Genomic DNA, 23,151 nt, shown 5'->3' on the forward strand with positions numbered 1-23,151 from the left:
TGCAAACACTGTTAAAACTGAAAAGGAAACATTGAAAAGGCACTGCATTTAGAATCGCTAAATTTCACCCAAATCATTTTGGTTTCAAACCTGGTGCAAGGGTTTACATATCATCAGAGTATACAATGCAGACCTTTAAACTACAGTATGTAGATTCCACTGTGATGCTCTGGGACGCTACTCCGCATGAAGAGCGCTATATAAATGTAAATTGTTGTTGTAGTAATTAGTGTTTTGTTAAGATACATGAAAGATTCCATTTCATATCTACAACTGTTGTAATAACAACAACAAATTACATTTGTATAGTGCCTTACACATCAGGAGGCGCTGGACAGTCAAGGATGTGCACCCGAGCTGAGGGTTGAGATTAAGAAGGGTGGAAGGTGGGGAGGATGGGTCTGCGAGGGTGACCGAAGGCGCAGTCGAAAGAGGAAGGCCTCGAGACAGGCCTCGAAAGAGGAAAGGGGGGGATTTTTCTTATAATAAACTTTAACATCCCATAATGAGAACATTAGAAACTAAAACTATGGCGATAACTATTTCAAAGTGCTCACAATATTTACAAATTTAAAATAATTAAGACTTTTCATAAAAATGATGTTCAAAAATATAATCAACATTATAATAATCCTTGCATTTGATATAGCACCTTATCGCATCTTCAAAACCTCTCAAAGCTCTTCACAGAATATACTGTAAAGTGAATTGACTGTATATTTTGTGGGCACATCACAGCAGCCAATTGCACAAGGTACTGTCCCACTGTCACGTATTGAGTGACCACATTTTTGTTTTCAAAAAATGAATTACCCCCGGAAAAGCAATCCACCAAATCGACTAAAAAGTTACTGCTCGGTAAACAGAGGCGTGTGGAGTAAGGAAACTTGCCTGACGTTCCACTCTGCTCAGGAATCAAACCTAGGTCCTCTTGCTTACGAGGCAAGCGCTCTAACCAATATGCTACAGGACTCCAAATTAGTCTTGGTTCAGGGGAATCTTCCTCATAACATTTTTTTTCAACTACACAGTTTTCCTAATCTAACAGGTTTGCTGTTTGTAATCCATCAAGAAAGGGTTTATTTCACAGTAAAGTCAAAATGAGAATTGTGATCACTTGCTCTAAATGATATGTAACAAAATGTTCAAATTTTCTTTACCTTGTTGTTGTCTTGGTCGCCACTCACTGCTATAGGGTACATAACATATTTCCCACCATCGTCATCAGTTGGGGCACAATCGTTGTGATCTGTATCATGCTCTGCTCCGAAGTTGTGGCCCAGTTCATGAGTAGTGACTAAATCAGCTTCCTGTTTCACAATTGGAATGGTATTTTTAAATATTTAGATACAAAAACACTGCACCGTGACAAATATCCTTTTTTTGTTTAACCTTTTGATCAAAGCCAGGACATAAAACATACTGAGAATCTGAAATACAGAAATTTAAAAAACATTAAGAGAGTAAAATATCATTCCCCCGTCCTGTTAGAAAAGGTGCATCTCTAGTTCAAGGAACATATCTGCATGTCAGTATCTGCCTGTCAGATAACTGGTGTCCAGGTTAACTTGTGAGAAAAATGAGGGGAAGAAAGAGAGAGAATAGTATGTGGGAAACCAGTACCATACATAAGAGTGTCCAAACCAGATAAAAGTTCTGTGAATGCTACCTAGACCTGGAAATTTCTGTCTGGAAAGGAATGTGCACTATGCCCAGAGGGATATGCCTTGCTTGTCTAATTATGGAGAGTATTAGACCCATTGTGAGAAGCAGACATACAAGCAGACAAAAGTGTTGGCAGAGTGTTTACAATACTGACAGTAGAACTCTTGATGGATAAAGTTTTTGATTTGTACCGTCCACCACAGTTAATGTGATGACCTGGTGTCTGTATTATTATATCCACAGTGGGGCTCAATTTGCATTCTATTAGAATTATTAGCATTCTATTCTACTTAATAACATAAGGTTTAAAAATAAACAGACTAAAAAAAAACTTAAATACTTTTTGTGTGCTTGCAATACTAAATGTTGGAAGGCAACAAATATTAGAGAAATACATGTAATTAAGAGTTATTCCAATTAAACTGGATTACTTTTACACTTAAAATGAAGGCATAAAATCTGTGAAAGATATCTTAACAATATTTACACTTTACTATATATTCTGTGAAGTGCTTTGAGATGTCTCAACGACGTGATAAGGGGCTATAACAAATGCAAGGATTATTATGAATATTAGATCTGAGTACGGGCCAACGAACTCTAAAGTTAGATAGAATGTGATTAATTTGAAGAAAAACGTTAAAGAAAAAATTGGTGGGGGAAAAAAATATCGGGTAAGCTATGATGCACTATTTACCTTTTAGTGTTGCATTGACAAGCACATGCATCTGTCTTTCACCCCAAACAAGAACCTTTGTCTCAAAGTACAAAACAATTATGCTAAGTAAAATGCATCTTTTTCAATAATAATCCTTGCATTTGATTATTTAAGTGCTTTGAGACATCTCAAAGTCGTGATAAGCCGCTATATCAAATGCAAGGATTATTATTATCACGTTTGAGATGTCTCAAAGCGCTTCACAGAACATACTGTAGTGAATTGACTGTGTATTTTGTTGGAGAAACAAAATATCCGAATAGCAGCTTATTCTGGCTCCAATTACAATACCACAATAAATCAAATTTCTCAGATGTCTGTTACCTGCACCTAGAGGCCAAAACAGCTTACACTAATTATTTGAAAATGTCAACCTATTTCTCTTTTAAACAACAACTGGCCAACTGAATTTCCAGGATGTTCTGATTTTATTCAACTGATTAAAGTTCCTGCACAGTCAATCTACCCAAATGGATGCAGCCACTACTGTGGTATTTACCCACAGCTAGAAATCAATCTAATGGTAAAAAAGCTACAGTGGTACTGCAACTATCCAATGCACATCCTGGACGTAGGCACCTGGAATGCAAATAATAATTTCCCACCTAGGGATTTTGTTTTTTTAAGCACGGCTGCTTTAGAATTAACTACCAGTAAGACTGAGCACAGAATTCCAGCATCCCAGGTGACAAAAATCCCCAACAAAGGGTTTCATAAAAATGCCAAGCCATCAACTGCAGTTCATATACACAAAAGCAAGAGCTAAACCCCCAGCAGAAGCAGGAATGGATTAGGCTTTATTTTTCTTTGAATTCTTTAATGATTAGGAGTGATTTACCTTTGTAAGGATGGTTTTCCCATAGTTTTTGGTGCTGGTTAATCCAGTGTTGAGGTACACCTCCTGATCTTTTGTTGAATGCTGATAGTCTGGTGGAAGAACATTCCGAGACGATGCTGCTATTAAAGGGTTTTACCCAATGAAAGAAAAGGATAAAAAATACGTTTTGGGGTTTCAGAGTTAATTTCAGGCCCTTTGATTTCAAGACAGTGAGCAATATAACAAATATACAGCTTAAAAACACATTTTACACCCCAAAACATCAATGAAACAATGTATAGATTGTCATTTACATGTAAAATAATAATAATTTGACATAGAGTCTTGTCACATAATTGAGGTCTCAAAGCACTTCACAGAATATATTGTAAAGCGGAGTGACTGTATTTATTCTTACATGTAGAGCAAATGCCTCCCAATGCCGTTGATTTGGGAGATCCAACATAAGCAAGCCCAAGTGTTCCATGTTCAAAATCTTGGTAGGTAAAGAGATGTGCGAGGCAAACTTTGGCAGCCCTGTCGGCTATATCATAACTGAATTGCTGAAAAATGGAAAATAAAAAATGTCCGGTATTTAGCCATAGCAGAAAGTCAATGAGATATAAAAATATACCTAAACTCCCTGTTTTTGAGGCAGTTCACCTCAACAATGACTTGCATTTGTAGCACGCCATTCACGCAGAATAGTGTGTCAGAGCGTTGCACAGTGGCAGGGTTGGACTCTGAGCAAGGGGGAGATGACCAAAGACAAGGTTAAAGAGGTGAGGCTTGAGGCAGAATTTAAGATAGAAACGGAAGGGGCAAGGCAGAGGGATTGAGGCAGGGGGTGAGTGACAAAAAGCCCAGTGGGGAGGATAGTAGTGGGGAGGAGTCGGGTACATGCAGCAGGCCTATGCCAGCTGAACGAAGGGTGCAGGCAGAGGAGTAGGGTATAAGCAGGTCAGAAAGGCGGGGGAGAAGGGATTTGTATGCGATGTTGAGGATCTCCAAATCAATGGAGCCTGGCGAGGATTGGGGTGATGAGTGTGTGGTGTTTAGTGCGAGTGAGGATATGGGCTGAAATAAAAATGCAATTCTATAAACTCGAACATTTATGGAACTACAAACAAACTTAAGATATTTTCTGTTTATTCTAGGCTTTTGGCTTGAGTTTTTGTTAAAAAAACATGCAAATTTGATGAAATGCTTCTATCTCCCATCCTCAGTCTGCACAGCCTTGCTGAAAAGTTGACCCCATGGCTTGATCTTAAGATGACTCCAATGTCCTTACAGCAATAAAGCACTAAAACCAGTGGGACTTTTCCCTTATTTTCTCTCCCCTTCAGCGAGCTGGAGCTGATTGGGAACCTGACAACAACAACTTGCATTTATTTAGTGCCCTTCACGCAGGGGTAGCATCCCGGAGCGCTTGAGATACAGTACTTAGTGCCTCTGGGTCTATACAATTTAAACTTTTGATATGGAATTATAATTTTTTTCTAAAGTTTCCATTTACTTGTTAAATACATTCCAGTGTTGCTGTACCCAGCAGCGCCAAATACCACCACTGCACTGACTCCATCCACAATGCTGCAATGTCAAAACTGACTTCAATGATTGTAANTTTTTTTTCATTTGGGGCTAACGCCTTCATTATAAAACTGAGCAACATCAGGCCAAAATGGCACCCCATGCCCAAAAGTCTTCTCTTATTTCTTTCACATCAGGAAGGTGTCCCAAAGAAAGGATACATTGCAAAATGGAGTGATTGTTTTGTGGAGGAACATGGCAGCCAATTTGCACATAGCAATGACCCACAAACAGCCACAAAACAAATAACAATTGTATTTGGGGGATTGTTGGCTCTCGGCACTCCCTTCTCTTTTCAAATAGTGCCATGAGATCTTTAACATCCACCTGAACAGGTAGACAGGGCCTCGGTTTAACGTCTCATCTGAAGGACAGCACCTCCAACAATGCAGCACACCCCCAGCACTGCACTGGAGTGTCACCTTAGACTATCTAAATTCCAAGTCCCAATGAGGGTTTGAACCCACACCTTTCTGACTCAGAAACGAGAGAGCTACCAACTGAGTCAGGCTGGATTTGTACTAGCTAAGTTCCAAGCAAAATTACCTATCTTACTGAATAATTATAAAGCCTACACAAAAATGCTGGAGGTACATGTTTGTGGTATCATTTCTATAATGTAATCAGATCAACGTAATCTCATCAAGTTTGACACTAGAGTTATCTTCACACCCAATGAAATGAATGCATAGATGTCCACTTTTCCCAGTGCAGCCTTTCATTTCTCAGTCTAGCAATCATTGTGAACTCTTAAAGTGACACTAACAATATAAAACTAGAACTATGGTCAGGAGGCAGTATAGATTTACTAGAATTATATCAAGTTTGATAGGATATATTTATATTGACCTCTTTTTTAAAAACAAAGAGGTTGTATTCGCAGGAGTTGGAGAGTTTAAGAAAAGATCTAATAAAGTGTTCAAAAAGTTTCAGAGAAACAAATGTCAGATTATTTCTACTGGTTGTTGAACCAGGAATAAAACGCATCAAATTTAAAGGGCGTGATTAAAGGAGCATTATTGTACAAAAAGCTTTTTGGACACATTACCACGAGCAGTTATTAAATTGGCATTTAAAAGAGAATTGGATAACCATTTGAAGAATAATGATATAAAAGGTTACAAAGAAAAAGCAGGGAAATGTGATTAAGGAGGAGGCAGACAGAGCCCTAGTCACAATGGACAGAATGGCATTTGTAACTTTGAGCACAGAATTGGAAAGTCAAGTCTGGAGGTGACAAATGTGTGGATGAGGGTTTCGGCCATATCCTCCCGACATTAAAGGTGTTATACAAATATAATATTGTAGGTAGTGGCACAGGCAACTGACATTGAGGAAATGGGAGAAAAACTGATTTGTTCAAAGTCTAGATGAAAGAATTGAGGATCAAACAGAACCGAGGTTACACACAGCCTCTGTAAGTTCGAGGGAGCAACCGAAAGGTAGATAAGGTGAATGATAATGAAAATATATAATGACAATAAATAGCAATATAATGACATTCATTACATCTGCTATACATTTGAATTTGTGACTTGTTTCAATTTCCAAGCCAGATATTCAAGAATGTTGAAAGTGGCTCTGTCAGCAATTTAATAGCAATATTCATTAAGACAGCCTGTTCACTCATGCCTACCCCCAGCAGAGTCTTTACGTCCCAAGCATCTTTCTTTTCATCTGGATAGCTATCACCCATGTTATAATGTCTGTGCCCTGGTTTAACCTTCCTCGGTTCTTTGTTTACAATAATCTGTAATTAAAAAAGAAATGGTTAGTATTACAAGGGAAAAAAGAACAACTGTTTTGAAAGCCATTCATTGTTTTGTAACAACTTAATACAAGAAAACAAAGTACAAATTCACATTACATCTCAGCTCAATTTTCAAAACAGTGATTTTTAAATAAAAATTAAATGCAAAATATTAATTTCTATTTGATAAGTCACACACAAAGATGCATAATAAATTGTTTTACTACAATAGGAGCCAGTAGTGCACAATGCATTGTCAAATCTGCGACAGCATGCCAATTTTACATAATTGCAAAGATGAGTAAATATCAAAAATATAATAATAATCTTGCATTTGCTGGTTTCACTGCCCGAGTGCAGCTGGCTGTAATATTACTCATGTTGGTGACACTTTTCAAAGTGCCTCACAGAACATACTGTAAAGTGGAATGACTGTGTATTTTGTGGGCCAGTTGTTCACTGAGGTTCCAGCCTTCCCGCTAAAATGGGCACCTTCTAGGTGATAAGGTTGTCAATGACGTGCCATTTTCTGCACATGTGCAAAACAGGACATGATGTCGGTGGCAATCTAATGACCTGGACATCTTTTAAGCACAGGAACCAGCCAGTGCACAAGGAGTAATACAGCCAGCTGCACTCAGGCAGTGAATCCAGCAATGTGTCTGGATGTAGCGTAAGTTGGGAATTTATGGATCCCAACCACCAGAATAAAACAAGGCTGCACCATATCTGTTCCTAATAATATTTGAACTTAAGTACATGTGATTTACCTCTTCTATTTGCACGCCATATCCTCGAAAACCAGCGTTGTTCCAAGAGGTATTTCGATAAATGTCATCCACTCGGTCAATCAATTCAATCTGTGTTTACAAAAGGGAGTTTGAGTTGCAACTGTTTGTGATAAACTGCTCAGTTAGGATTTCAACCCCCACCCAAGACTATTAATCCATTTGGTTCCACAATTCTTCTTAAAATGCATCCTAATACAATCAAATCTCTTACAGCAATTGTTGTTCCTCTGCCCTTTCCATCTAATCATGATAACCGTTACTCTGCTATTTGCTCATTTCATACCAGTCTGCGTTCACTTATTTAGTCCACTTGGGTTACAAGTCAGCAGCTTAACACAAGGTCTATTAATTTCCACATTTTGTACATAATCTGCTGAGATTTTATGTACTGCAATGTAGCCAAAAGAATCATACAATGCCAGACCAGGCCTATCCAAATAAACAATTATTGGAGATTTAAAAATCGACATTCAGGTATTTTTACAGATCAAATAGGAAAGAAGTTGACAATTTAATTTGTGCATTTTGTGACGCACCAATCAAAATAAAAATAACCCGATACACACAACTGCATCACAATTATATTATTCTTCACAGTGCGGCTGCACTGAAGCTTGGATTATTACAGGCAGATAAAAGGCAACAATAAGATTCTATCTCAGCCTCTTCAAGACTTTATCCTTTGTTGACATTATAATAATAATCGTTACATTTGATATAATACCTCATCACGTTGTTAAGATGTCTCAAAGTGCTTCAAAGAATATACTGTAAAGTAAATCGATTGTATATTTTGTGGGTGAAAACATGGGACATTATACTTCTGTTGAAGCATCACTTTTAAGTAATGGTTGTACGGGGGGAGTCAAAGTGTAAAAGAGGGAAAGAAATACTCACACATGATTGATGATTCCATAGTTACATTACTTATGTATAATCTTTACTAGGGGGAGAGGAGAGGAAGTTGAGACATGGCAACCCAGTTGGCCTAAAGATAAGATCTCACATTTACTTTTTAAGTAATACTTTAGTTTATAAGGTGATTTACTTATTTTAAAAAAGTACTTTGTGATCCAGTAAAGAGAGAGAAGTGGAGAAATTGGCAGACTAAACCTTTTTTTAAAAAAATGTATCCATGATGGATTAACTGCATCTGCGTTGACGTGACGTCACTAATATTAATTCAACCCAATCTAGAACTCAGTACTCCATAAGATAATTAAATACATCATAAATATGATGACCTTGTGAGCCTACTTACCAGGTAATTGATGGTAATGCTCTCCACACCTCTCCCCATGTGCATGAAGAAGCGATAATCTGCTACAACCAACATTTTACAAGTATTCTTGTTTGGGTCCAGATTTGCTTTTTGCCTTTTGTGTCGCTGGATGTGTTCTGTAAAACAGCAACATCAGTGGGTCTATTTCTTATTTATAATTTTATGGGTGGGGGGGGAGGAGGAAAGGAAGACACAGCTCAGCATCAGGATACATATAGTACACAATGTATAAAAGCAACCATACAATACTTGTTCAACATTAACATTGCAAATATACTTCAATGATGCCAATAACATACTGGTTTCACAAACTCCACAAGTAGACACAAATGTATTTGCCATAGACCAGCAGAATATTGGTTTACACACACAACTCCTCAGATGGCAACTTCCTGATAGGGGAACTTTGCTACAATGCGACCCTCTGGGTCCAATCTCTCAGGAAATGACATCAGTAGGTACCTTAAAACCCAGGATTCAGCCATTATTTAGAACTGGAAATTGGCCAGATAGTGCTAGAAGTGGGGATGTGCCAGACATCAACAAGACAAAACCAATGCAGCGCTATACCGGGAGGGTATTAGAATGTGGTTGCTCAAATCTCGTGATTTTGAAGAGATTGCTGAGAATAACAGCGAAATTTTCCACTGTAGGAATTGGAAATTAGGGAACTAAAAAAAAACAAGTTCATGGGGATTAAAATGATTCAGGGTTAGAAGACAACAAATTTGTCAAAGGAATTCTTTGAGAGTTTTCAAGCGTAGGTTAAATAGACCAATGGTTTACTCCTACCTGAAACAATTACTTACTAAGTTACAAATAATCCACTCAATATCTCAACCTCCACACTGTGCTTGTTCTTAGGCTTAACACTACAATTTTATAATTTAAGATCACGAAGATTTTTGGAAAACTTGGAAACTGATTATCCACAATACTTTATATCTAGTCCTTACCAGATGAAGAGTGGCACAAACCCTCAACAATACTGAGAAGGATGTAGAAAAAAAACTATAAATCCTACAGACTTTGTAATAAAATAAGCTACACTTCACTTCTGCAATGGGCATATACTTTCTCATTCAATATAGGAACGCCATAATAATGTTACACTATTTTACTTTGAAAATTTCCAACCTGCATAGGCTAATTATAGAGCAGACCATTTCATTGCTACCTTCTGGTTTCAATAGTAATGACATTTTCACAGCTAAAAAAAGAACTTAAACGAGAAAACCAAAAGAACCCCTGGACTATACTGAGGCAGTTAAACAGAAGGGAAATGCAGCCATTTTTCCTGACCACAATGAAACATCACAAGATACTAAGAACTGCCTGCAGGTCAGATCAAAAACAGCAGCCACTTAACGGCACAACTAGAACTTCGCATGCAGGCTTATATAACATGAACATAACAAGCAGAAACCCCTTTGCGCAACCAGACAAACCTATTCACTCCTGAAGCGTGAACAAAGAGGACTGGCGGCTCGTCAAGGCTTTCCAGTAAGAACAGGACCATTGAAAAGGCAAATAATTGAAGTGTTTCACTCAGTAAAGACTAAAATGATAATTGACAAATTCATTACCTCAGAAACATCCTCTATGCCCAGGCAAATAGTGGAGAAGGATGGGGATTACAATGGCTGATGTAATAAAACATGTTAAAATGAGGCAAGTAAACAAGTAAGGGTGAGCATTTCCCATGCAAATCAGGGTATAAGATATGGTATAAGATGTTGTATCAAATGCAAGGATTATTATGATGATGATCAAGATTGGTATTAATTGCTTTTACTGGAATTTGGAAAGATCAAGGTCAACTTCATAAATAAGGCTGGTGGAAATCAATTTTTATTTTTTCTGATTTTCGTCACACACATATTTGATAATTATTTTTACTTCCGTTTTTTCAATTTTTTATGGCTAACCTCTGGTTTCTGAGGGAACCCGAGAATTCACGGTGTGTGCGGTAAAGCTAGGTTTTCATCAATTACTTTTTTTTGTGGTTTCAGATTATTTTCCTTACTTTATAAAACCTTGGATTCCATTAGGTTTTTTCACAGCTTTGCCCACCTGAACTCGGGTTGGTGATGCGGGGGGAGGAGGGGGGAGAAAGATGACTTTAAGCACGACCAAAGACTTAAGTCTTGAAGCAGCTCTTGAAAGTGGGAAGGGAAGCGGGCAAAGTTGGAGTTCCAGAGAACAGGGCAAAATGGCCAAAAGATGACTGGCTTGGCAGGTTACAGCATTAGAGCTAGGGTGGAGTGAGGTTGTGGAAAAATTTGAATGAACAATCCTGTATACAATGCAGAAAAATTACAATTAAACAATAGCAAATTGGAAAAAACATTTAAATAAAGGTGCAGTGCTTGAGGACAGGGAATACACTGCAGAATCAGGATTGAGATTCCTGTCATTTCATAAAATACGGGAATGCAAATATGTACTTCACACTTTCCCAGATTATTATTATTGAAGGTGAACAGTCATAAGATGAAGACAGGTTTGATTTCATGTTGAAAACCAAGTCTCATTTAAAAAAATATATAAGCATGATATACCCTATTATAGATATGCATACATACGGTCTTGGTCCAGCTAACCTTGCAGCATGTCAAACAGATTTTGACCCTAAAGGGTAAATAATTTCCACATAAACTATAACACTGTTCTATATAGCAGCCTGAAGGTTTTTACCCCGTCCAAATTAGCCAGCTCTCTTTAATAGTCGGGACACAGACAGACTGCCTAGGTTCCATGGAAGTCAAATTCCATAGTTCTTTCCATTTCACCTTTGTTTAAAAAATGTGTTTTGAACCGAAAAAAAAACAAATAAAGCGCACAAGTCAGACTCTACTGGCTGAGAAGGAGCTTCTAACACAACACATAAAAACAGATTTCTAAAATAGGTGGAGGATAAGCATATGCACAACTGTTGGTTGCCGTGGGCCAGATTCCCTATTTGAGAAAGGTCCACGGGCCGGATCCAGCGTGGGCCAGCGGGCAGCCTAGGGGCCACATCCGGCCCGGTCGGTGATTTTATCCAGCCCGAGACCATTTTCAACATTCCAACTTCCACTCCCTCACTCCCTGGTGAAAGGCCTCCCAGGGCAGCGGCAGGAGCCAGCGGTTGGGAGGACGCAGAGTGGAGAGCCTTTACCGCAGGCTGTCAGCGTGTCTCTTACCAACTGCCGGCTCCTGCCACTGCAGATAGTGAACTGCGCGACTGATTGGGAAATAGAAGAGAAAGACGGAGGAGAGAGGAGAGAGTAAGTGGGGTAGAGAGAGGGGAGGAAGAGAAAGGGATTGAGAGAGGGGGAAACTGGGGGACAGAGAGAGGGAGGGAGACGCTCTCCTCTCCCCTTCTCTCACTCTCGCACACACACACTCTCAATTACCCTCTCACACTCCACCTCCCCCTCTCAACCATTCTCTCCCCCATCTCTCCACTACCCTCTCTCAATTACTCTCTCACTCCCTCTCTCCCACACACACTCTCTCTATTCCCTCTCAAACTCTCTTTCAATCTCCCCCTTTCTCTGTTTCTCTCCTTCACATACACTTCCTTCTCCCTCACTCTCTCTCTCACACACTCTCTCAATCTCTCCCTCTCATAGTCTTTCTCTCTCACTCCCCCTTTCTTAACTCTTACTCCCGCTCTAACTACCACCCCCCACCCGCCATGTTTGCCATGCATTAATTCCTCTGCTGCTATTAGATCAGCAGCAACCGTAAAATATAAAGCCACCACTGAAGGGAAAAGAATGCAATTCTGTGCAATAACGCACCAGTTTCTTATACATGTTTACCTGAAGATGCATCTGTATCATCAAAATCATTATCATCAAGATTGTCTTCAGACAAGAGCTCGGAGTTATTCAGCTTGATATAGCCACAAACTTCTGTCGATTTCAAACGACCAATTTCCCGGATATCTTCAGATTTGTATGCCAACAATTTCTCAGTGGGGGCAGAATTGACAAATCTCCATAGTGGCTAGAACCAGAATAGAAAAAGTTACCAATAAGTTCCTAAACTAGATAAGTTATATCAAATATACTCTACTTACACTGTAATAGTAATAATAATACTTGCATTTGATAGAGCCTCATGACGTCATCGAGACGCCTCAAAGCGTTTCACAGAATATACTGCAAAATGAATCGACTGCATATTTTGTGGGTGAAATGCAGCAGCCAATTGTGCACAGCAGTGTCTCAGAAACAATTGTGGATTCAATTTGTAATTTGCTTTCAAAAACGTTAACCGAAAAAACATCATTGGTGTAAAGTTACTATTAATTATAGCAGATAACACTTTGATTATTCCTCAATGAAACATTTAAATTTGCAATTTTTTTAAAAAAGTGCTTCATCCAATATAAATTAGAGCAATACGCACATTTGAGACGTCGTGAAGACGTGATAAGCTCTATATCAAATGCAAGGATTATTATTATATTTCAGAATATTTCAAAAGTATTAAGGTCACCTGCACCTTCTGCATAATTCTGCGTAAAACTGCTGAATTTGGGGGAAAAAAAGAAATTTTTCCACGATTAAAAACAATACATAAATAAGTTACTGAGTAATGCCAAGCACTCAGGAAATGTTGGACTTTCAACACATTAGCTTGAGAAAGCCATTATACACGCAATGATGCAGGAATTCCTACTCGAGACCTACGAGGTAATCTGTCACTTCAGTTCCACTTGGAATCACTTTTTTTTAAAATGGAAGTTTTTTTTAAATTTTACAACATACAACAAATATGCAAGCAGAGCTAATGTACAATCTCTTTGTACAAGTTTGATGGGTTTCCACATGTCAGACATTTGGCTGACTAAAATAAAGTATGTTTGCATGGAATATAACACCCCAATCCCCAAAATTAAGAGTCAAATGTACCTCCACATTATATTCTCCATGGTCAGTAACAATTCTAGCAGTAAAATCCTCCTCGTCAATGTGTGCGTGGACCTTTGAACCTGGCTCCCCTGTTATTGAAAAAACATTTCATATGGTTAATGTATTAAGTTGAACTTAATTCAAGTTACTATTACAACTTTAATTCTGAATCGACCTTTGTGTTAAGTTTATTTTTCTTACAGAATGACAAGCCCAAACTAATCTACTGAATCCCATTAGAATACATTTGGAATTAGAATTGTTTTGTTTATATTATGGATCCCTGCTAACTAGAAGTGTGATATGTCTGCATTGTGGTGCAGATAAGCTTTCCAGGTCATCAGATTGCTGTTAATGTCCTTTCCGCATGTGCACTATGTATAAGAAACATCACTGACTTCACTTCACAAAGGAAATCACATTAGGGGTGCTTCTTGCACACAGTACACGTAAATGGTGTGCAGGTGAAGTGACGTCTGTGATGAGCTGGCCAGTTTTCTCACTCTGCTTATAACAGAGCATGAGATACAGGACTGAGGTGGCAGCATTATAAAAGGTGGCTATGTATTTTGGAAAAGGAATCAGGAATTGCTTCCAAGCAAACAGTGTCTTAATCTCATTAGGAAGTTTTTCTAGTCACTCATGTAGTCAGTTTTCTATCTGTAGAGAAATTTACAGCACAGATGATGACCATTCATGTCTGTGCTGGCTTTTTGAAGGAACAAGTCATTCAGTTCATTAATTTACAGAATGACAAGCCTAAGCCTTAGGACAAGCCTTAGCCCAAGACTCCTGCAAATTACTCTTTTTATAGATATCTATCTAGCTCCTTTTTAAAAACTAATCTGGATTCTGCCTCAACTATCACAGGCCAATGGAGCATTCTACATCCTGACAACGCTTTAAAAAATCCTAATCTTCCCTTTTACTCCTTTGCTAATTATCTTAAATTGATATCCGCTAGTCACTGACTCACCGATCAGTGGAAATAATTTCTCCCCATCAATTCTATCAAATGCCTGAATCTGTAATAGGAAATAACTATTAGTATTGACTGTGCTGAAAATCTATTACATGGATATGAAAATCAGGAAGCAGTCATCAGCATATTTTAATTGCCCAATTCCACAATAAGGCCACAATGCATGGCATGAAGGAACGGGTAACAGATATAAAAATGTTGTTAGCATATCAGAATATGTCAAGTTGATATTCTTGGGTAGGATGCTAGATTTCTGACAAGACAAGATCTGGCATACAACCAACTCAGAAAAGTGCCTAGGGGAGGCCAGGCATTTAATGGAAATGGGGTTAGCAGATAGAAACTTTAGTGGCCTAGTTTCTATGCTTGTCATTTTACATTGCTTAGATTTCACATTCAAAAATAACATACATGCGTTATTACCCAATTATGTTGAAGGGCAACTTTGGCATGTAGACAAAGATTGATGTGTACAAGGTCGAATATCATTTTTCACCATCTTAATTTGAAAGACAATTAACAAAAAATAATATTACAATAGGAACTTTCACCCAATGCCTCCATATAATCATCCGGTCAAAACAGAGACTTACAGAATTGAATTTAGTTTTCTTTTTTTTAAAAAAATGGTGATTGTCATGGATTAACTCAAATCTATGAAAATAATAATCCTCGCATTTGACATAGAGCCTATAATATTAAGAACCTATCAAAATGGTTGACGAGGTTTCCATGAAGTGTAGTGACTGTATTTGTAGGCAAATGCAACAGCTAATTTGCACACAGCAATGACCCACAAACAGTCATAAGTTGAATGACCAACTTTACCTGGGGGGGATTGTTGGCTGGGACACTGGTTAAACTCCCTTCTTTTTTCAAACAGTGCCACGAGACCTTTAATGTCCACCCGAAGAGGCAGACGGGATCTCGGTTTAATGTCTCATCCAAAGGACGTCACTTCTGAGAAAGCAACACCACCCACGTTCCAGCACTGCTGTTCAAAGTGTTGATATGGAGCTTGAACCCACAATCTTCTGACCTGGCGGTGAATGCTAACTGTTGAGCTAGGTTGATACTCTAATCTACCAGTCTAATGCAGAATTACCATGGACTACAACTCCAAGAATGTACATCAAGCTTTAAACACAGCAACAAATTTTATAAGCATCTTAGCTGTCAATATGGACCAACCTATCACATGGCCAGTATAGAAGTTTTTCCATTGAACAGGATATTCTTCCTCATGTCCATCTCCATCTACCACTACTGCTTTGAAATTGCCAGCAAAGCGTTCCACACTTGCAGATAAGTACAATTTAAAATTTCTGGAAAACATAAAATTCAAAGTAATTCAGTCAGATATCAAAAGTTCAGAAAATAATAATTCTGTACAAAGAGCAAACATGGTCTAGAACCATAACAACAACAACTTGTGTTTACATAGCGCCCTTCATGCCGGACCACATCTCAGAGCACTTGAATATATTTTTAGAGCACAAAAGTATTTGGGTGTCAATTTACAGTAGCTCTAGGAGGACGTATGCTTATTTAAAGTGGGCTTTAGTCTTTCAAATGCATGAAGGTCGTCATTAAAATTGTTGGAACAGATTTAGAATTCATTTCCTCTTTAGTCTTGAGGCCCAAATACATCAAAATTAGAACCAAAGAACCACAGGTATGTACGACCTAGAAGAAGGCCATTCAGCTCTTAATGCCTGTGCTCGCTCTCTGAAAGAGCTATTCATTCAATCTCATTCTCCACTCTCGCCCCTCCATACTCGTATATTTCTTCTCATCAGATATTAGTTGATTTTAAATAAATCGCAATAAATTTTAATTAGTCTAAATAGGATTTTTGACTCTGTTCAAGTACCTCCACAAAATGATAGTAATAATTCCTAGATTTAATATAGAGCCTTATAATGTCTTTCGGGACGTGTCAAAGCGCTTCACAGAATACACCGCCAAGTGTATTCATTGACTGTATATTTTGTGGGGGAAAATGGGGGAGTTTGAAGATAGTTTAGGCTAGATGACAGCCTGGCTCAGTGGTAGCACTCGCACCTGAGTCAGAAGGTTGTGGGTTCAATCCCCACGTGAGGACTTGGAACTCATATAGTCTAAGCTAACACACCAATGCTGTGCTGCCGGTATGTTGCAGTGTCTCTTAATATGAGTTCAGATGTCCAAGAGATTATCAGTGATGGCCAGTTCTGTTAACCGTTATAACCTTAATGCAAGGAGTCCATGAGAATCAGAACTATCACAGGAACTAATTAAAGAACATCTAGACTTCACAGGTAAGATATTGCTTATTCAGCTGAAACCTTGGAGATGGAATATTCAGGAATTATTGCTCAGATTTGTGCCACATGGTACATAATAGCACAAACGTAGTGTTGTATAAATGCTCTAACCTTAATGGGAAAAATTATAGAAGCAGGTTATGCAAACAAGCCACACAATCTCTTAACAGAAAAGCAGACCTTTGTCATGTCAGTTATCTTTACCCAGCATAGAGGAAAGAGATCATATCACAAGCTAATATCCTACTTAACAGACTCTGATACCACTTTGCGCATTTGGTCACTAATTATGGAAAAAGTATATAGGATTTAATAAATAATTTTCACACAAAGAACACAAGCATTGCTCACCAATGACATACACACTATATTCATTCATGAAAGAATTTGTCGAATACGAATATTTCTTGGGAACTTCACATCAGATTTAAAACACTGCTACTATAACAACCTATGTAGACTTACTGATTCAGAGCTGAAAAATGCAATGTCTGTTCTACGTGAGACTCTGGTATTAAATCACGTCTGCGTACTGAGTGCTGACGGACATCTGATAAGGAGAGGATTTCGTAATCCGATAATATTTCGTGAAGAAAATCTGCAAGAAATTATAATGGGGGTTAGAGCTTTTCGACGTTACTAAAATGTTATACACAAAGCATTCACTCAGTGCACTGCAAAATGAGGCTCATTGTCGCACACTCTTACTCCCCCCAAAGCTCTCCTCTATGCAGTGTAAAATACTGTAGAATGAATTCACTCTTCATGAAAGCCTTGTAAAAAAAAATTGCTTAAAAAGTGTTTTTAAAAGTAAACGCATTACTAATCCACTACAATGCAACATGATTTTAGTAATGAAACCTTGAATTATATTAACCATTATAGATTAATAAATTTAACAAAATTGACTGTAGATTTTAAATCAGTCAAAATGTTAGCAAACTAAATGGTTTAATACATTCACTTTAACTTAATGCACTTTGGCAAGAACAATAACTGCAGTCATCTGACTAAACACAGGTGACTGCCAAGCATCACTGCCATTGTGTCGTGGTTTAAATCAAAATCTACTTTAAGTACGTGTCACTTAGATGCAGAATACTGAATTACGCAAAGACAGTAAGTTCCAAATTATCTCCCGTTTTCTATGCAAAAATAGACTGCTTAAAGAGAAGAAACTGCAGGGAACGTACTTTTAGTTCGAAGTACTCAGTCTAACTATCACGGAAAAAAGCAGCCTTTTATAAATAGAATTTACTGGGAGTGAAAAATCATCACAAGTTGTTCCAGTGACACAAAAAAGGGAAGAGCCATGTACCAGAACAGCTTTAGTTACATTAACAAGACTATCCCTATGTAACTATGTGGGAGCCAATCTGTAATTGTATGGGCATCTGGAAGTACGGTACTAATGAGTACGCAGCAATGAAAATAATAATTCATGCATTTTACAACGCCTTATCACATCATCTAAACAGCTCAAACTGCTTCACAGAATTTACTATAAAGTACAGCTGTGTATTTGTAGGCAAACACGACTGCCAATTTGTTGACAGTAATGTCCCACAAGCAGCCATGAGATGAATGTTGCTTTCAGCTGGAGGATTGTTGCCCAGAATACCAGAAGAAACTCTATTCTCTTTTCAAATAGTGCTTTGGGATGTCCACCTATTGGTCCTCGGTTTCACATCTCATCCAAAGCACGGCATCTCTATCAATGCAGCGCTCTCCCAGCATTGTACTGGAGTGCCAATTTAGACTATGAACGAAATTCTGGATGCGGGGTTTGAATCTATAGCCTTCTGCCTCAAAGGCAAGAGTGCTACCAAAGCTCCCAAACTAATCCAAAAAATTGTCCATTAAATTAAAAGCCACTATGGGACCACACGGTCCTTTCTGAACATCACCACACCTGAGGGTGACAGCTAAGGAGGCAGACCTTGCGCATATATTTAAAATAAACTTCACACAATTAAATATACAGTAATGTATTCTAATATAGCCATAGAAGCACTTTATAAAAAAATGAATTTTTACAATTGGATTATTTATGCTATATACATTCGGGGAGATGCTGACTCAAAACAAATTGAACTTTTGTATTTCTCTACATAGGATACTGATGATACTCTGTGACCTCCTAACCCCCTACCAGTCAGCCGGCTCCGGTCTGCTCCACGTCCCCCGACCCACCCGCCCCACCACTGGCGGGAGAGTCTTCAGCCACTCTGCTGTCATTCTCTGGAATCCCATCCCCCAGTCACTCCGCCTCGCCCCCTCCTTAGCCGCCTTCAAGTCCCACCTCAAAACCCTCTTCTTCAACCATGCCATCGGCCAACCCCTTCCCCTCCCCTCCTTTCTCCCCCCTGACCCCAGCTCAGGTCTGAAATGCTGTACACTGTCCAGCGCCTTGGACGTCCTCCCGACGTGAAAGGCGCTATACAAATGTAATCTTGTTGTTGTTGTTGATGACAAACATAATGGCCAGAGGCAAAACTGCTTAATTGAACAGCACAATTGCACAAGAACTGCACCCACTATCTCAATAGGTTCACCCGCAAAATCCAAAGTTACTACACTTTACAGTAGACCCTGTGAGGTGCTTTAGGATGTCCTCCTGAGGTGAAAGGTGCTACAGTATATCAAATGTAAGGATTATTATTATCTTAAACTGGTAAACCCTGTCAAATTTTAATCTCAAGCATTAAATGTTAACAGTCCTTGGCGACATGCCTAAATTAGAAGATGACTATGTCATGCTCTTCAGGAAATAATTAGTTATTTACAGATGGAAAACCGTTCTCCATTATCTACCACTGCACTAAATCCATGGTCAGAGCTCACTTGATATTACCCTTAAGCAACTGAGAACCAAAGAGATCACTCTTGGCTATATAACCAATTCAAATTTGTTTCACCCACAAAATACAGTCAATTCACTTTACAATATATTCTGTGAATCGCTTTGAGACGTCTCAATGATGTGATAAGGTGCTCTATCAAATGTAAGGATTATTATTATTCTATGGCCCAAAAGAAACAGGCTTTAATGGAGTTTGTTTTATAAATTCTCCTAGCTGCTTTCTGAAAAGGAGAGTTCCATTAGTCTTCACTGTAAATATAGTTGGATGTTCAAGGTTCTCAACTATGCAAATCCAACACAGGACAATACCAGAAACAGCCACTCTTGAGTCTGTGACCCGACATTCTTGACTGATCATTGTCACTTAAATGTCTGATATTATTAGCACAAACTTAATCCAACGCTTTCCTATAGCTAAGTCATTCTGGGCAATATAAATTATACAAATTGTTTATCCAATGTGTCTCTTGAGACACCATATTCACTTGGGAATCTTGCCTGCATAAAAAGCTTTTCTCCAAGAATCCATCTACTTCACTACTACTCTAGGCTTTTCTCTGAAAGAGCGATTGATCTTCTTTCATCTTGAGCTAGGAAACAAGAGGCAAGCCAGCAGGAGGCTGTGTAAACTGAAACTCTTAAAAGTGTGCGGGCCAGGATGGAACCCAGTAGGTTTGAATGCTAGAGACAGCTGGAACACATTTTCCCTAGTTACAGTTGATGTCAATTTGAATTCAACATAAGAGATGGCAATTTGAATTCTGTAAAAACAAGACCAGCAGAATGCCTACTGGACCAATTATAGCAACTTTGCATATAGTCATACCCTAACAGAGAAGCAATCCCTGGATTATACTTAAACGCGTGTGTTCAGTCAGCACCTACCTATTGATTATGCCTGAGAAAACAAATGAAGCAAAAGCCTTATTGCGTAGAAACATNAAAAAATTACAGGCACGCATCATTGGTACTAGCTCCCCAATGATGATGATGATTCCTATATTAGTCAATTGCCTGGATAGTCTAGTCAGTCATCTAAAACCAACATCAGGCCACATAAGCCATTGAAGAAAATGGTTAGCTGATGAGTCAGACTGGCTGGTCTGTCATTAGCAATGCCCTGGAGCACTATGGACCCACCTGGGTCTAGAACTCGGCTACTGAGACCGTCACAGAGGGTTGACTTGGTTCCAGCATTCTGATAAGCATGTTACCTTCAGCTAGTTCAGGTCTAACAAGACCTCGCTTATCCCCTCTCCTCATCCCCAGGAGGATAGGAGGAGGCCACATGCACTAATGAAGAAAGTTGATCAACCAGTGCACCTTTAATGAAAGCATCTTCAAAATACTCTGACCCCTCAATTAAATGGCAATCTAATTGCTTGAGTAGCAAGTGCTTGTGTTCCAAACTAGACCCAGAGATTTTTGTACACTTGAACAAGTCAAGGCTCAGCATAATGTAGTCAGGTGTATTGTGCCAGTGGGTATCTTTGAGCAATAACAACAGGTGGAAAAAGAGAGGCGACCGAAGGCACAGTTGAAGAGGAAAGTTTTCAGGTATGATTTAAAGATGGGCAAAGAGGAGGCAAGACAGAGGATTGAGACAAGGCGTTCTAGAGATTTGAGGCATAGTGGCTGAAAGCACAGCCATCAATGGCGGAGTGAAGGAGATGATCGACGTGCAGAAGGCCCAAGCCAGCTGAACAAAGGCGGTGGTTAGTGGAGTGCAGAGGTAGGACATGACGTGACTTGAAAGTGAGAATGAGCATCTTGAAATTGACCGGTTTTGCAACAGGGAGCCAGTGGAGCACTTCAAAAAGCCAGAAGTATTTTAAAAAGTGCACTACTCACTACTGCTACAGTAATTTTGTAAGTCAGCAAAATGATTTCCAAGTGAAGAGCTGTACTTTCAATACCAGGAATTGCTAACCTGTTTCACTCAATAGTAAACCTTTCCCACAACAGATATAGATAATGCTGTTGAATTGCTTCCAATCCACTTTATGAAATGAAGGCAAAACTTCAATTTGGAAAATCAATGAGAAGCGCAGCACAGGATCAAAAGTCAATGGTTTAGCTTTCAGGGGGAGTGTTAGTAACTGTATGTTACACCAAAATTATAACATCAGACTCTGCTTCAGTGAGTGGAATTAGTTGCCACAAGTTAAGACACATCTACATGCAAAACAAAAAACAGGAATGTAGGGAAGGATGATGAGGAAAAGGAGGAGGGCGTTTTTTTTATATACTTTTGCGTAGCACATGTTTATATTAATGCAAGGTCCTGTGGTGACATGAGTTTACAAAGCAAAAAACCTCACTTAAGTGGATCTAGTTCACACCAATTAGGAATCTATAGCTCAAGGGGGTGGTTATGTTCACATAAATCCAACTTCAATTTGAAACTACAATCTAAAGGCATTATTAATTAAAATTTAATACTCCTAATGACTGACCTGAAACAGATGTGCCTAAGAAGAGATCCTCAGCAGACCCGATTTTAAAAAACAAAATCAGAAAGATTTCAAAACCCCTTCAAATTGATCCCAAAATGAAACAAATAGCTCCAGACACAAAAAGGTAGGCAATAGCAGCATAAAACAAAACAAAAAACACTCCTGATCCTCTAGCAATCAGCCATCATTGTTAATGGAAAGAGCAGGAATATCGTGGCCTAGGTAAAAAGTTGGTGACATCATCTCCAAATAAATCGACCTGAAGACAAAAGCAATGTTCGACATTGACATTCAGACTGCTACTGCAGTGTTCTGAAATTAATGCCGTGTGTTCACAGGCTGCTTTTTAGGTACTCTTAAGCCCTATTAGTGAGAAGTTACAGGATATTACTGCATTTACATACAACGGTAAGTCTTATAAATAGGCTGATCCAGGGATGTTCACAAACCCAATTTGCTCAGAGAAGTTTTTTTTAGTATAAGATTAACTTCATATGATGCTCGGCAGATGTCACATCTCACAGGGAGCGAGAGAAAACAAATTTCAGGCAGCTGGTTTCAGAGTGGGTTTAGAGAAGGGCTAAGAGCAGGTTCCCTGTGTACACATTCAGCTGAAGAACAGAACTCATGAAGAACAGGAGAAATCCCTTGAATAAATTAAGTCTTGCTCTTTTCTATGAGCAGTGCAGGTGCAGCCCTGCAACATATAAGGAGCAGTGGTGCTGCCACTCGCGGAGTAAAGACACACCTGGTGAGGTGGTCTACCTGATACGACAGGAGCACCAGTGGCTGTATACCACCAGTGGAACTTTGCCCAGACACCAATTTGATGGAATCTCCTGAGCAATGTAAATAGTTTGGTAATGTACAGCAACTCTAAGTATTGTCTAAGTCAATAACAACAAAGGTTTGGTAGTTAAATCATAGCTTCTGTTGATATTTAAATCCACGGCCTCATTTGGCATCACTTTCATGACAGGAGGACATCCCAAACCACTTCATGGGATTTACTGTAAAGTTTAGC

The 23,151-nt window shown here is 38.8% G+C and overlaps 1 protein-coding gene across 1 annotated transcript in view; it reads right to left on the minus strand.

Moving 5' to 3' along the window:
- The window catches only part of adam17b (ADAM metallopeptidase domain 17b), a 41,449-nt gene that overhangs the window by 10,979 nt on the left and 7,319 nt on the right, over nt 1–23,151 (minus strand). Inside the window, exons 2-11 of the mRNA XM_007906484.2 lie at nt 17,274–17,406; nt 15,694–15,827; nt 13,521–13,609; nt 12,423–12,609; nt 8,593–8,729; nt 7,311–7,400; nt 6,427–6,540; nt 3,619–3,763; nt 3,222–3,340; nt 1,161–1,310 (exon numbers count right to left, since the gene is read on the minus strand). Of these exons, the coding sequence (XP_007904675.1) occupies nt 1,161–1,310; nt 3,222–3,340; nt 3,619–3,763; nt 6,427–6,540; nt 7,311–7,400; nt 8,593–8,729; nt 12,423–12,609; nt 13,521–13,609; nt 15,694–15,827; nt 17,274–17,406 (1,298 nt within the window). The remainder of the gene's footprint in view (nt 1–1,160; nt 1,311–3,221; nt 3,341–3,618; nt 3,764–6,426; nt 6,541–7,310; nt 7,401–8,592; nt 8,730–12,422; nt 12,610–13,520; nt 13,610–15,693; nt 15,828–17,273; nt 17,407–23,151) is intronic.

The sequence above is a fragment of the Callorhinchus milii genome, unplaced genomic scaffold, assembly GCF_018977255.1.
Source record: "Callorhinchus milii isolate IMCB2004 unplaced genomic scaffold, IMCB_Cmil_1.0 Scaffold3, whole genome shotgun sequence".
Taxonomy (NCBI): domain Eukaryota; kingdom Metazoa; phylum Chordata; class Chondrichthyes; order Chimaeriformes; family Callorhinchidae; genus Callorhinchus; species Callorhinchus milii.